This window comes from Triturus cristatus, chromosome 6 (assembly GCF_964204655.1).
Source record: "Triturus cristatus chromosome 6, aTriCri1.1, whole genome shotgun sequence".
In the NCBI taxonomy this organism is placed as follows: Eukaryota; Metazoa; Chordata; class Amphibia; order Caudata; family Salamandridae; genus Triturus; species Triturus cristatus.
In genome coordinates this window covers 80,545,878-80,561,643 of record NC_140589.1, presented here as the reverse complement: position 1 = coordinate 80,561,643, position 15,766 = coordinate 80,545,878, and the positions used below count along the sequence as shown (strand labels likewise).

Below are 15,766 nucleotides of genomic sequence, written 5' to 3'. Positions count from 1 at the left end.
GCTTGGAAGTGTTCTTGGAATGCCAGTTTCCAGCTCATCCATTTTTACGTGTTACATAGGGTGTACCTCACCCCGGGTAAGGTGAATGAAGACTTCGGGGCCTCGACAGGGTGTCCACGGTGTAATCTAGAGGGGGCGGGGTTCCTACACATGTTTTGGGACTGTCCACTTCTGGGAGAGTACTGGAGGGGGGTGACATCTGCACTAGCGGCAGCAACGGAAAGAGGGGTAGCACTGAAGCCAGGCTGTTGTTTGTTGCAGTGGTTCCCACACACTGCCAAGACCAAAGTCATTAGCAGGTTCATAGACCTGGGGCTGGTCTTGGCCCAGAGGGAGATCACCAGCCACTGGAAGGCAAATAATGGCCCCAACGTAGGGCGATGGTCCAGGGAGTTAGTGAAATGGGCGGAGGGGAACTGTAGATTGCGAATGGCCTGGCGGACTGGCAGCGACAAATCCCTGGAGACGGCGGGCGCATGGGTGGTACTGGTGGAGTTGGTAAAACACCCAACGATTGATACCGATAACACACCCTCAAGCAGAGGGACCCTGCAGTAGGCAACTGAGTTTGGGAGGCACTGTTTGGCTAGAGTGTAGAACGCAGGTAGAGCGGGACGACCCTGGGAAACCACCTATCCCTGACACCGAAACTTGAGGTCTGGTGTATATATAGCCCACGGAACATCACTGTCCTTCCCGCGGATCAAACAGAAGCCATTTTATTTACTCAGCGGCATGCCTGGGGGGTGGGGGTGGTGGGAGGAGGGGTTAGTTAAAGTTGGGGGGTGGGGCGTTTGTTCAAGTCACATCATATAGACGATAGTCGGGGAGATATCGATTAGCAGATCTCATTGTTTCCTATTGTTGGACAGAAGTGGAGCAAAGAAGGATAAACCCCATTTCCGGTCACATCACCCCACGTCTAGAGGGGTTTTTCCTTTTTGTACAGATACTGATGATCTAATGGAAATGTGTAATGTCCTGCTGAATCCTAACTTTGATTTTAGATGTGTCCTTTACAGCCCTCTTTGGGTTCTTCGCTTTGATTATGCTCTCATAACCTAATAACATTTGTTTAAAAAAAAAAACCAATCCGAATGGGAAAAGCAATATCCCGGTTTAACAGGTGAGTATCGAATTTACAATTTCAGTCTTTGGAGCCAAAAGTCAGCAAGGGCCAGGGGTCAGATAAGCACCAAAACTGCATTGCCAGCGGCTCAGGGGCAGACGGGTGGAGAGGTCAAAATCAGAGTTTAACCCAATGGTTTCCAATGGGGACAGAGGTTGCCTGCCTAAAAGAGAAACCTGGGTGAATCAGGTCCGGGAGGGTGGGGGCAAATCTAAATTAAGGGGGGTGTATGGCCTCCCCTTTGAGCCTAATAAGGCCTTGAGGACCCCATCCCCCCCGGCCTGCATAATTAATTTAGGGAGGGGTCGGGCAGCCCCCCTCTCTAAGCCTTTAGTGGCCCCATCACCCAGGGCCAAAATGTGCATAAAAGGGGAGGGGCTGCAAAGTCTCTCTCCCTGAGCCTTTAAAGGCCCCAGGGATCACATCCCCCGGGCCCAGGTAACTTATTGTGTCCTAGGGAGCCCACCCCCGCACTGATGCAGACAGGGAAACAAAATGTGAATTGCTCCTGCCCGAAGAGAGCAAGCATAGATAGCTGCTCCCTCCATGCAGGAGCATTGCCGTCTCCCCACTATGCTAGGAGCCGGCTGGGGCCATGACCTACAACGTGTTGGTTGGTGGGTGCCTTCGGTGTACCCAAGCTACCCAACTATACTAAAGGGGGGCCAGGGGAGATGAGGTCTCTGGGGCCATAATAGGCTAGTGGAGGGCCATGCTTCCTCCTCTCCCCTTTATAATAACATGCAGCTGTGCATGTTGTGGAGTTGTGTGCCTGTGGGGGGGCGGGGTGGGGAAGGGGTTGGCTGCCTTCGGGTGGGTTGGACACAAGGCCTGGCCTGCAAAGGTCTGTGCCCTTTCAATGGAAAATGTTTGTCTGTAAATAACAATTGGCTACCACATCATGCTTTAGTAATATATTTATTAAAAGTGATACTGTTTAAATATGACGTGAGCAACATGCATACCCCCGCCTTAATGACAGTTCCATTAGTACCAGAAGTCAGGAGTCATGTACCTTGTATGTGGACTAGAGTTTTGTTATAAATGGAGGAAAGTTTAGTGCATTAAATTAAAGAAGAGTTTTTGTACAGCAGAAATCCTGAACTCTAATATTTAAAGGTGCTCTTACATGTTAGAATGAACAAAAAGATGACTAGGTGAAATAAAATATTTGCTTAAGATAGTTGAGACACGTTTATGGGTCAAGTGCATTACAGTTAGTTTGAGTAGCTACATAAGGCCGGAAATGTATGCTGTAGGTAGGCCTGTATGAGATTCTGAAGCTGTTACTTCAGTTACTCGATTTTAAATGTTGTCTTGAACATGGTCATCCAGTTGGTAGACTGTGAAGGTACCAGAATGTGTCTGAGCAATTGGCCATTGTGTTTAGTTTAAATGTTTTTTCATTGCAAAGACCGCAAGACAATACTCGTAAACCAATTTCTTGTTCATGATTCACGTGTCATAGCTGAAGAGATTTGAAGACTTTTTTTCTTAATCCCTAGAGTGTATTTGACGAGTTAGAAGGGGAAGAGATGCGGCGAGCAAGGACCAGATCCAATCCATATGAGATGATCCGCGGAGTATTCTTTCTCAACAGGTGTGCACTTTCATCCATACCGTCAGAATTTTAGAAGCACTCTTATTTCTTTACACTCCTGTAATCTCAAGACTGTTTTACAACATCTGCTGGAGTTGATAGAATACTTTACTGTAAATACTTTGTGCCTTCGCCAATGTACCTGGTTGTACATTTTTGATGGTGCTCATAATGTTAAACAGTACTGTTGCAGGGATTCTGCTCATGCACAGAACTATGCGCAGGAAACCAGGACCTCAGTGAATTGTGGTGTACCAAAAACTCACCTCAGAACCCCTATGCCTATCGGACCAGCATCAGTGTCCCATTATCCGTATTCTATCGGAGGTCCCAATGTATAGACAACCCAGAACAAGCGACTTAGAGTACTCTCAGGAATGGTGGGAATCAGAAATACCGGTTCGGTATTATTCTCATATCAGTCCACAACAAGAGTAATTAGAGACACAGTAAAGTTTAAAATGTTTATTTTATAAACTACGTGTCCTAAGATGCAGTACTTTGGCTAACATAAGCAGACAAATGATTACAAATAAAACCATCAGCATTGTTACAATACCATAAAAAATGAAAGGAGAAATCATAGTATAAATGATAGTGGAATACAGCCACCTTCCTTTCGCTAGTAAACTAGTATTATTAGACTAGTAGAAGGTCTCTAGGTCAGAATGGGGAACCCCATACCGTAAAGATCAGCTTAGTTAAATCACATCAGAGGATCAGGATTGCTCTGCTCCTGGGAAAGCTCTTCTCCAGAATGTGTGTGTAAAGCATGCAGACTGCAATATTAAAAGCACTCGACTTTCAGGTATTTGCAGCTGTGTGCGTGTTATGGCTAAATAGTGGGCCGATCAACCTGAACTCAAAAACATGCATTGTCTGGCGACCTAGACTGTTTCTTTACACAATGTTCAGACCAAGGTCGCAGCGCACGTCTAGGGATGTGAACAACAGACAGTTCTCATGTGAAGAAAAGGCAAGCAAGCAGTTTTCAAATAATAACATGTATCTGCAGTGTCGTGTACAAAAGCTGCAAAAATGGCAAGATGGCTCTCTAACATCTAACACGCTTATGCTAACATAGCAATGTATGTATCTAAATCGCCGCCTTTACTACACCCCCCCTTGATCGGACCTCTAGCAAATAGGGATACAGTTAAGGAACGCAGAGTTCAAGTTCGATAGAACGGAACTAAGGGCACAAATTGGAAATCCATATAAAGGTTAGTGAAGGTTCGAAGAAAAAAACTGATAATAGGGAAAAAAATTTGAATGGAAAAATTAACGGCAAGGCTCAAGGAGCCCGAATGTTGAATCAAAATCCCAAAAAAAAAAAACTTGTGTGAAGGAAAGTTGGACGACATCCAAGTTAATCCATCAATGTATAAGCACAGTAAGTAGCAACAGCTTCCAAGAGGAAGTCATTGGAATGTTCTGTCAAAGTGTCCGCCATCCAGTCTAGCAAGGTAAACAAACATACATGTTCTTCGACAACTGGGGCCTCTAGCACAATCAGAGAACAACTGGCGTGTTCTTCAAGATAACTTCGTGCCAGGAAGTCATATGCAGCCGTACCGATGTCCCAATTCCCTAGGACTCCATGTGCCGCTCCACAGGCCATAATCCTGACACCAGAACAGTCCAACTCATGAGCCACTAAGGGACTCATTAGTCGATCATAATCCGGGGCAAGAGACACCGAGTTTGACAAGCACAAATCCAGAGCCCAATCGAACGGACAATCTACGCAATGAAAAACCGGTTGTACGCATGTAAAGTAGGAAAACCGGTTGCCAGTGGTAATGTTCCATAGTATTCAAGCATCCGGTTACGAAGATGGAGCAGCCGGGACAGGCTGTCGTGTGACACAAATTGTGCAGCCATTGCGCAGTAAGCAGACCAACAACAGCACCCCAGCCACGAGGGCGAGAATCAACGGGAGACCGCCAAAGACGCTGGAAAAAATAGAATGAAAAAATGCCGGTATCACACCAAAAATAGTTTGGAAGGAGGTCACGAGGCCGGAGCCCACAATTTTGAAAAAATGCGCCAAGCCCGTTGTTGACGAGGCATTAAATATAGTTTGAATCAGGGCACCAAAATGAAGTGGGAGATCAGTATTCAAAAGCGCATGCACCTCGGTGCGTGTATTTGCTACGTGAAGGACAAATGTTTCCCGTGAGGAAGTCAGTGCGACTTCTCTTTGAGACAATAGAGCCCTTATTCTGCTCATCTTGTTGAACTCTGCTTTCAAGGTTGGAATGGAAGGCCAGATGGATACATCTAGCCGCCCATTCCGGGGGTGGGACAAGGACATTCTTGCAGCAGACTACTCTTTGTGATACAGTCACTATGTAGGGAATTCCCACTAGCGTCCCGCAGCAAGCTTCATTTATTAAAAGCAAATAACTACCGTTAGCCAACAGCGTGAAAGAGGGTGTAATAGCTGGCACTGGAATCCCTTTCAGGGCGCATGCTAAATGAGGAGCGAGCACATTGCTCGCGCCATGCAACTGAATGTGCCTACAGACTACAGAGTGATCACGTGTGGAAGTGCATTCCTCACCTTTCAAATAGACCTCTTTACCGTCTCTCATGCACCTGTTTGTAAATGGGAGTGACCAAACTTCATGCAGGAAAGCAGTACCCAACGGTTCATATCTGCCTAGGGCATAATGTTTCATGCAGGAACTGAATTTAAACAAAGGAAATGGCAATGTGATTAACCCGTGGATAAGCCACACAGCGGAATTCAATTAGGCCACAGAGAACGGGAAAGGTTCTAACTTTTCAATATGCAGTTATGAGTATGTTGCATCTTTCATGGACATGAATTGTTGTTTTGCAGTAAGATTAAAGGGAAGGAATAAAGATGATGTATTCATATAGTCCCAGGGGACTTTCCCAGCCTTTAACGTTTGCAACGTCCATGCAAACTGCATTATAGAACGTAATTGATTTTGACCATGATACAAAATAGACCTATCATCCTGCACTATATCAACAACAGAAGAAACAATGGGCCATATGCATCAACGAGAAACCTGCTCGCAAACGGGCAGATTAGCAGAATCTGCCCCTTTGCGACCGGTATTTTTGCATTTGGGATGCATCATCCCAAATGCAAAAATCGCTATTTAAGGAATCTCTAAATAGCGATTCCTTAAATTGCGATTGCATTTAAGGAATCCCAAATTGAGATTCCATAAATGCAATGCATGAAAGTTTAAAAATTAGCGATTTCGCTAATAGGGGGAGCAAATTACCATGAAGTTGAACTTCATGGTAATTTGCAAAAACTTTGAAAAATGCACTAAAGTGCATTTTTCAAAGTTCCATTTTACACACACACATGCCCTTGGGGCATGTGTGTGTGCAAGATGTATTCATATGCATATTTCAGGGGTGCAACAGGGTGTCCTTTTTGACGCCCTGGCACCCTTGAAATAGCATGAGCAATTTGCGATTCTCTAATTGAGATTAGCAAATTGAGAAAGTCCTCCCATTTATTCCTATGGGCCTCTAGGCCCATAGGAATCAATGGGGAGGTATTCCTTAATTGCGACTCGCAGTTTGCGAGTAGCAATTAAGGAATGTTTAAAAATCGCTATTTTGTAAGCGATTTCTACATGCATAGCCTTTTGCTATTCCTTATTAGCGAATCCTTATTTTTCGCTATTAAGGAATCGCAAATGGCATTGTTGATGTATGTGCCAGAATATTGTCTGAAGTGTAAATTCTGGAAGAAAGGGTGTTAATGCTATTATCTATAACAGCTAGTACTTTTTCCATAGTGGCTTGATCAATAGCCCTCAATCTGGAAGCCGCTTCAATTTGTGATAACTTCCAAACTTCGTTATAAATAGCATACACCCATCTTTTGGACCTGCCACCCACAGGACCCTTAACAAAATCATTCAAATCTATTTTGTCATGTAATTTAGATAAATGAAGTTTAACAGATGCCAAGGTGGAATGTTGCAGCCAAGATTGGCATAACTTCCCTACAGAGTAGGTAGTTACAGAATGAGAGGATTCAAAACGAGGGTCCGCACGATCCTGCGTATACCCAGGTTTCAAGCCCAAAAAACGATGTTGACAGGAATCTGAGCTCGTCTGCCATATTAACCATCCTTCCGGATTTAATTTGGAAATATTGAAGGATGTATTAGAGATGGATGACTGCAACGCATCAAGGGACAGATCTGTATGATTATCTCAATTTGGATAAGCACCCAGATCCGGAGTAGAGGGAAAATTTAGTTTTTTCGAAGTAGCCAATCCAAAGTAGGTGGTCTGAAAGATTGTTGAATTTAAAAACAACATGTGGTTCGGGATGAGGCAGGCACGATGCAAAGCTTCTGTTCCCTGTACCTGCCACGGTTTGGAACCCCAAACCGATTTAAGATCAATAGTAGCTTTCCACAGATCATAACCTCTGATTGACAAATCATCCATAAAGGATTTGAAATATAATAATTTGGTGTGTGTCAGCCTAACCTTCGAGGCAGACGCTGCTGCCACTTTAAAATGAAAGGAGGCAGGATTTGAAACACTGAAATCAGCAAAATAAGTGAATTTGTTCACCAATGTGGTGGAGCTGCCTAGCATTGGCGTTGGACAATGTTCCCATTGCGTAAAATTTACAAAATTTCGATATGTATTGGCTTTATGTAGGAAATGATTGCCATAATGTTGATAGCAAAACTGCTCACCATAATTAGCAGTATCTAAATACAAATCCTCAGCATCAAATGCAGCATAATATTTCAAATCAGAAAACAGTGTTTCTATGGGCTGAACGTCCCAATCATCAGAGCGGATGTTTTGCTTAACCACATCACCCATAGAAAAACGAAATACATTCGGTACATTGATAACTTCAGTGGGACCATGAATTTGAAATTTAAGAGCATCCCACGCAATTCCATCTAACACAGGCCAGGCAGTAATATTCACAAAAGTCTGGTCCCTCTTCATGATGTGTGATGAGGAGTGGTGGGCCAAAGTTCTGTCAATTAGTCTAATTGCAGATCTTTCCTTAAGGTAGTGTCCATTCACAAGACGAAAAAATGCCACCACAAATCCAATGGACATGAACAAAAAAATACATACAAGTATTAGCCAAATGTAAGTCCAAGGGGGAATCAAAAAATTTCTTTCAAACCAAACAGCAAAAATAGAAACTTTTGATGGGGCATTGGAAGTCATAGAGTTAGTGTCAAAGGAGAAACGTGATTGATTAACTGTGGTGGATTGTAAAATAGGCAGTGGTACATCTGCAGGATAAGCATACTCGGTATCTTCAGGTGGACCACCAGCCGGTGGTAGCAACAAAGGATCAGTAACTGTATGCATCTCGATGGCAATATCAGACCAGGTGGTAGAGACGGATGTATGACGTTACAACGCATGCTTTTACACCGCATGCCGTTACAACGCATTTTTTACACCGCAAGATCTGTTACAACGCCAGCCTTTACAACGCATGCTTTTACAACGACGTACACTAGATGGAGTGCTGACATTAGAAATGTATAATTTACTATTCTAACTCCAGTCCACGTTGCAGTAGGGAAGGTGTTTGGATAGTAAAACTACACTATTTCTAATGTTAGCACGCCATCTAGTGCATTTCGTTGTAATGGCATGCGTTGTAATGGCATGCGTTGTAACAGATTTCGCGTTGTAATAGTTTCGTTGTAATGGTAGTGCGGTGTAAAAGTTGCGTTGTAAAGGTTGTTCACCGGTAGAGACTGGAGCCAAAACAGAATTTCTCAGCATCGCAGGGCAAGAAACCGCTGGAGTCATACTAAGAAGAATCGGCCACTCGCTGTAGTTTGACATTGTGAATGGAGATGTACCTGTTATCCTTGCGACCAGGAAGTGGAGGTAAAATGACTGTTCTTGTACCCTGCACGCCAAGCACTGGAACCGGGGCACGATAAGAGGGGCCGAACTCCTTCTTGTTCTCCACTTTCTCACGGACCAGGTCACCAACTCGAGGTAGCCAGCCGACTACCGGAATCTGAAGCGCAGCATAGATGTGGAGGGCAAGTGTTCCTTCGCGAGACTGTCTCTGGCTTCTTGTAGAGTCTGCAATACAGCAAAGTGATCATCTACGTCAAAGGGTGCGGCAGACGCCGCCATTTCTAGACCGTCAAGGTCCGGGTCAAACATTTTTATGCCAAAGAGCATCATGTATGGGGTCCGCCCACCCAGAGACCTTCTCGCGTGATTATTAAGTGCACGTTGGACGTTATACAGATGGGCTAACCAGTTCCGGCCAGTGCCTAAAACCCTAGCTGTCAAGGATTGCTTTAAGTCACGGTTCATTTGCTCCACCACACTATTACCCTCAGGTCGGTATGGAGACGAAAATTTGACTTGGACCCCCACATTTTTCATGGCTTCTTTGTACGCCTTAGAGGCGAACGCAGGGCCCTGATCAGAATGAAAAGTACCACACGCAAAACTTTCCACAAAGACACGCAAATTCCTGATGACAGTACGGGCATCAGCACTCCTTTGTGGCCATACCCAAAGAAAACGTGTGCACGAATCCACTGCAACTAAGATATACTTGTACGCAGTATCGGAGGAGAAAGGACCGCAGTGATCCAGATAAACACACCCAAGTGGTTTATTGGATATGTACAACTGAGTTTGTGGTGGACGCGCAGCAGTTGAAGGTTTTATCTGCTGGCAAATGTCACAATCAAGAACATAAGTGCGAGCCTGTTTATATAACCCGCGCCACCAGTATCGTTGTTCTAACAGAGTAACAGTTGCTGCAACACCGGCGTGGTCAGAGGCCATACCCTCGTGAGCTGCTGTTATCAAGGATGGTCTGCAGTCCGCGTTGGGAATCAATCTGTCACCAACGTCGTTAATTCTCACTAATGGGACGTTATCAGGACTTAAGTGATAATGGTAACGAGAAGGGAAACCTCTCGGGTAATTACTTCCCTTCTCTGTAGCAGCAATAGCTGCCAAGATGTCATCATCGATCTTACTTTTGGATCTTGTAACTGCTGCTACTAGATATGTTGCCACTGCTGTTTTCGCTGCTTCGTCAGCTAAGCTGTTGCCTACAGCGTGGACACCAACTCGCTGGTGCCCAAGAGTGTGAATTACATTCACGAGAGGCAGGTGTTCTTTAAGTTCTGCCACTCGAACCCAAAGCATTTTATGCTTAATTGTGCTACCTTTGGAATCACGATATTCATTTTGAGACCAAAAGAATAGATTGTCGTTGAAGGACTGAACTCAGTAAAACGAGTCACTTACTATAAGAGTAGTGACTCGAGGATCAGCAAACTTCAGTGCAAGCACCAGAGCACGGAGCTCCGCCAACTGTGCGGTACAATCACCCAATGACTGCGTATGCACGATATCAGATTGGAATTCACCATTTACGAAAGTACCTGCCACAATTGCGCAGGCCGCTGAATAGGCATGCTTCGATCCAGTCGCCGGTTGCGATGAACCGTCAGTGTAAATGACACAATGGTAATCTTCGAGCGGGCGCAAAGACAGAGGAGCCGGATGAACGAATTCATACTGTAAATACTCCTGAGTCTGCAATGAGGCATCAAAGATATAGGTGACATCGGGCGATGTCAAGAAAGTGGCGCATTGTATCCAACGTGGATGCAAAGCTTTAGAATTGGGTACACTTGCTTTCGTCACTGCCTCTAGGGCAGGATACGGTGTAACCACCAACATGCGTTTTCCTTGGGATAGCGCTCGTTCTTTAAGAATCGCCATCTGCTCTGCAGTTAAAACTGTCTCGACAGAGGAACAGCGCAGTTCAGCCGAAGTGTACAGGTGTGATTTGTATGCAATGGGGACGGTGTCGCCCTCATTGAACGTTAAGTACGTGAAACCCACTGCGCCTGGCACAATTCTTATTACCAGGTTAGTATGGTTATCACGTGTCAGTAAGTATTTTGAAGCAAGAAGATCAGCTTGCAAAGATTGCAAAATAGCTGAATGCTCTGGCAGCCAGCTCGATTTGGAAAAATTAGGTTGTACCAAGGCATAAAGCGGCTTGATACGCTGGGCATAATCAGGAATGTACATACGACCGAAATTCAGAAAGCCCAGCAAAGACTGTAATTTTTTCAGTGTTGTAGGAGCACGCAAGCATGCGAACTTCTCCAGAAAGTGAGGAGCTAACCCTCGACCCTCATTGTTGAGCTCGTAGCCCAAGAACAACACTGTATACTCTGCAATGTGAGACTTCGCAAAGTTGAATTTGTACCCAAAGTCTGCAAACATAACAATGATGCGATCAACGCGACACAGATGCGGCCACAACTCGTCGTCTGTGAGATAGATATCATCAACCCACGAGTACGCATCAGGGTCTATGCTCTCTAACAGAGAGAGACAACATGTGCGGCAAAGACGCCAGGGCTGTTTTTATAACCCATGGCTAGTCTCTTAAACTGTTTTTGTTTGCCGCCAGAAGTAAACACTGTCCATTGACTACTAATAGAAGACATGTTATGGCTGTAAAAGCCATTGGAAATGTCAAGTGTGGTTTTAAACCTTTTTCTCAAGAGACTATCGACGAGAGCAGAACTGTGGGTATTCTGTACAGCACATGTCCGGCAATGAGAGTTCAGATGCCGGTAATCCAAAACTAGGTGGTACGACCCATCAGGCTTTGTCACAGTGAATAAAGGATTATTCATTGGTGACACACGTTTCAATAACACCCTGATATTCCAATTGATCAAGGATGTCCGCGACGTGAGATCTAGCTTTGCGACGCATGGGATATTGGGGCTGTGGCTGGGGCATTTGGAAATATTGAAGGATGTATTAGAGATGGATGACTGCAACGCATCAAGGGACAGATCTGTATGATTATCTCAATTTGGATAAGCACCCAGATCCGTAATGGAATCTCATGGCTGGGGGACAATTTATCCCAGCCCACCTAAGTACGATACAAAGCCGGTGCAAGCACCTGAGCCCACTCTTCGGCAAACCTTTCAGCGTGCTCCTTTGGCACTGTGTGTGCAAAAGACGGGAGGATTACCTCCTCCCCTCTAGGAGCATCTAAAATGAAAGCCGGGGGCCAGTCTGCCTCCGCTAAGAGAATGTCATAGGAAGATGTCAGATTATCCAAAAAAATCCCTTGAATCGTACGTTGTATGTCACCTTCAATTAAGAGGACTATATCATATAGTCTGTCAGGGGGAGCCACTCCAGTGTCAGCAGTTTCTACAGTAATGAACGTGTCAGTTGCTGTCGCCTCCAGATATGGACGCAGTGCTTGCCGCACTACTGTAACCTCCGCTGAGCAGCGTTAGTGCCCATGTCGGGTTCCGAAGCTGCGTTCTCACTATCTGTGGCATACCTCGCTGTTAGCGCAGCAACTTTCTTCTTCTGAAACAGGGGACGTTGACGTGCAAACTCGTCTTGCTTGCCTTTACCGTCAGCCTGACTGGGTTGCTCGCGTCCTTGCTGGGCACCCCGACCTTTGCCACGTTCTCCGCCACCGGACTGTGAAGAACGAGGAGAGCGTTGTTCAGTAACCTGAAATCTATCAGGTGACCTAATACTAGTGCGATTGCGCAAATCGTATGTGCGTTCACTAGTCGGCTGTACGGGAGACGCAGGACGAGACCCTTGTTTCTGTTGCTGCTTTCCCTGTTTCTTTGTCCGCCAATTCTGCTTTGGAACAGTTGGACGATCGTCATTAACAGACGAGCTCACCTTAGTTTGTTGTATCAAGTCAGGAATGATTATAGTTGGTTTAACCCCTAAACTACTGCAGCCAATAGTTCTCTAAGCCTCCGCAATAATTTTAGGCAACTCTTTGGGCTTATCGAGTTCATCGACGCGGGCTAAGCCATTAGCCACTTGGAATTGTACCGCATCTCCCTTGAGATTACCAAGGACGAGAGAGGCAACTACGTCGAACACTCCGACAAGCCGCATTCCCAACTCTACAGCCGCCTCCGGACCGTGGTTATCTTGAACACGTTTAATGACGGAGGGAAGTACAGCCATAGACGGAGTGCCAAAGCACTTCGAGTAGACCGCGGCAAAAACCTTACCCCAGTTGTCACAATCGGACACTTCTGGGACTAAGTCTTTCGGCAAACTAATGGTGAGGATTCTGTGTTTCTCCACAGTGGTAGAGTGTGGAAACACTGCTTCCAGTTGGTCAAATTTCTCGGCAAGCCAATAAGGCAAATCGTCCTTATTCTGGGGGCGCTTGCCCATCACCGAATTAACTATGACCGGGCTAATAACCGCAGGGTGACCAGCTGGTAGTCCCGCAACAGCAGGTGCCCCCACCTGCACATTGCGCGAAACGTATTGCACCAAAGCCCTATATACTGTAATGAGGGCTGTATGGAGTGTACGCAATTCATCCACCGTAATAGTCAAATAGCGGGGGTGAGGCGTAAATCCGGCCAGCACCGGCCATGTGGCCCTTGAAATTGACAAAGGGCCGAGTCTAGCCGGTGCAACCGCATGGGGAAGGGCGCCATTAAACCAAATGCTATGCTGCCAGGCTGAAAGGGGAATTTCCAGCGTCCTGTATGGCGTAAAATTTGCTGGGACCCGTGTGTGAGTATACGAGTGAAACGTCTTATCATCCGCATTCACTGCCGGCAGCGTCACCCAAAAGTAAAACAACTCGTAAGGGTGGGACGCGTCCGCACTCACCTCAAAAATTACGGCCATCCCATTGTCCGGTACCCCATACTGCGTCAAATGATGCCGCAAAGGCGTCCAACTATGTATTGTATTGTATGTATTGTATGTTTATTTATATAGCGCCTATATACCAACAGCTCTCTTAGCGCTTGACAGAAAAGAGGTTGCATTCAAGCCGGTACGGACAGTCCTGGTGGTGAATTAGGTTAAAAGGTGTCTTTAAATAACAGAGTTTTTAGCAGCTTCCGGAAAGGAAGCAAACCCGGTTCCTTTCGTAAAGTATCCGGCAGTTGGTTCCAGAGTCGTGGCAGAATAACTGAGATAGCTCGTCCACCCTTGGTAGCCAAATTGCTCCGAGGGCAGACTAACTGGAAGGCATCTGTAGAGCGAAGTACTCGCCCTGGCACATATTTAACTAAACGTTCCCTTATGTAGCCGGGAGCGTGGCCATAGAGGGTTTTGTGAACAATGCACAAACCTTTGAATTTTGCGCGCTGTCTGACAGGCAACCAGTGTAGCTTGTGCAGCAAGGGTGAAGCACGGGTCCTCCTAGGAAGGCTAAAAATCAGCCTAGCGGCGTCGTTCTGTACAACCTGGAGTCGATTCATAACTTTCAGAGGGAGTCCTAGATAGAGCGCATTCCCATAATCGAGGCGCGATAGAACAGTAGCTGAGACTATAGATTTCATAGAGGAAACTGATAGGAGGGGGACCAGTTTCCTCAGTTGTCTCAGGACGCCGGTGCAGATGCCCACCACTGAGTAGACCTGATGACTCAAGGAGAGTTCCGAATCGATCTTGATTCCCAGACTTTTCACGACTGGTGACGGACATGGAGGGGCCCGAGTTCTTTGGGCCAAAACAAGCCACTCCAGAGGTTGTTATTTGCTGGAATGACGAGGACCTCCGTTTTGTCAGGGTTAATTTTCAAGGAATTGTGTGCTGCAATTTCGACCGCCATAAGGATACAGAGAAGAACAACAATGGATTTTACAGTAGCACTAGGGTTCAGAAATATTAGAAACCTTTTTAATTACCAAGCTTGAAAGAACCTATTAGGCTACTAACAGGTAGGTGTAATCCGTCACTCCCGTTATCCGGAAACCAGAGTGAGGGAGTCGTGGACTAATATAAGCACTACTAAGGCGTTTCAAATCAAAAGACCAAACGTTAGGTATGCCATGTTGCAGGGATTCTGCTCATGCACAGAACTATGCGCAGGAAACCAGGACCTCAGTGAATTGTGGTGTACCAAAAAATCACCTCAGAACCCCTATCCCTATCCGACCAGCATCAGTGTCCCATTAGTTATCCGTATTCTACCGGAGGTCCCAATGTATAGACAACCCAGAACAAGCGACTTAGAGTACTCTCAGGAATGGTGGGAATCAGAAATACCTGTTTGTTATTATTCTCATATCAGTCCACAACAAGAGTAATTAGAGATACGGTAGAGTTTAAAATGTTTATTTTATAAACTACGTGTCCTAAAATGCAGTACTTTGGCTAACATAAGCAGACAAATGATTACAAATAAAACCATCAGCATTGTTACAATACCATAAAAAATGAAAGGAATAATCATAGTATAAATGACAGTGGAATACAGCCACCTTCCTTTCGCTAGTAAACTAATATTATTAGACTAGTAGAAGGTCTCTAGGTCTGAATGGGGAACCCCATACCGTAAAGATCAGCTTAGTTGAATCACATCACAGGATCAGGATTGCTCTGCTCCTGGGAAAGCTCTTCTCCAGAATGAGTGTGTAAAGCATGCAGACTGCAATATTAAAAGCACTCGACTGTCAGGTATTTGCAGCTGTGTGCGTGTTATGGCTAAATAGTGGGCCGATCAACCTGAACTCAAAAACATGCATTGTCTGGCGACCCAGACAGTTTCTTTACACAATGTTCAGACCAAGGTCGCAGCGCACGTCTAGGGATGTGAACAACAGACAGTTCTCATGTGAAGAAAAGGCAAGCAAGCAGTTTTCAAATAATAACATGTATCTGCAGTGTCATGTGCAAAAGCAGCAAAAGTGGCAAGATGGCTCTCTAACATCTAACGCGCTTATGCTAACATAGCAATATATGTATCTAAATCGACGCCTTCACTACAGTACAAAACAGTACAATTACTGGTGCTGATTTAGCATAATCTGCTGTCCTACGAGTCTTTGTTCACATGCCTCTGATTTCCTTCAAGTCATTTATGATACATGTTTTGGTTAGAGTTCGAGTTCTTGCTTTAATTTCTCTTCACTTTTATTTGCAGTTATGCACTTGGTGCTGAAAATGTTTGACACAGGTTTAATTTTTCCATTATATTTCTGTAGGAAAGTACCCCTTTT

General features: G+C 45.3%; 1 protein-coding gene across 2 annotated transcripts in view; it reads left to right on the top strand.

Annotated features, from left to right (window-relative positions):
• The window catches only part of LOC146813792 (cap-specific mRNA (nucleoside-2'-O-)-methyltransferase 1-like), a 946,504-nt gene that overhangs the window by 320,071 nt on the left and 610,667 nt on the right, over window positions 1–15,766 (top strand). For both annotated transcript variants that reach the window (XM_085610255.1, XM_085610254.1), the window contains one exon: window positions 2,635–2,729. In XM_085610255.1, coding sequence (XP_085466381.1) covers window positions 2,635–2,729 — 95 coding nt within the window. The remainder of the gene's footprint in view (window positions 1–2,634; window positions 2,730–15,766) is intronic.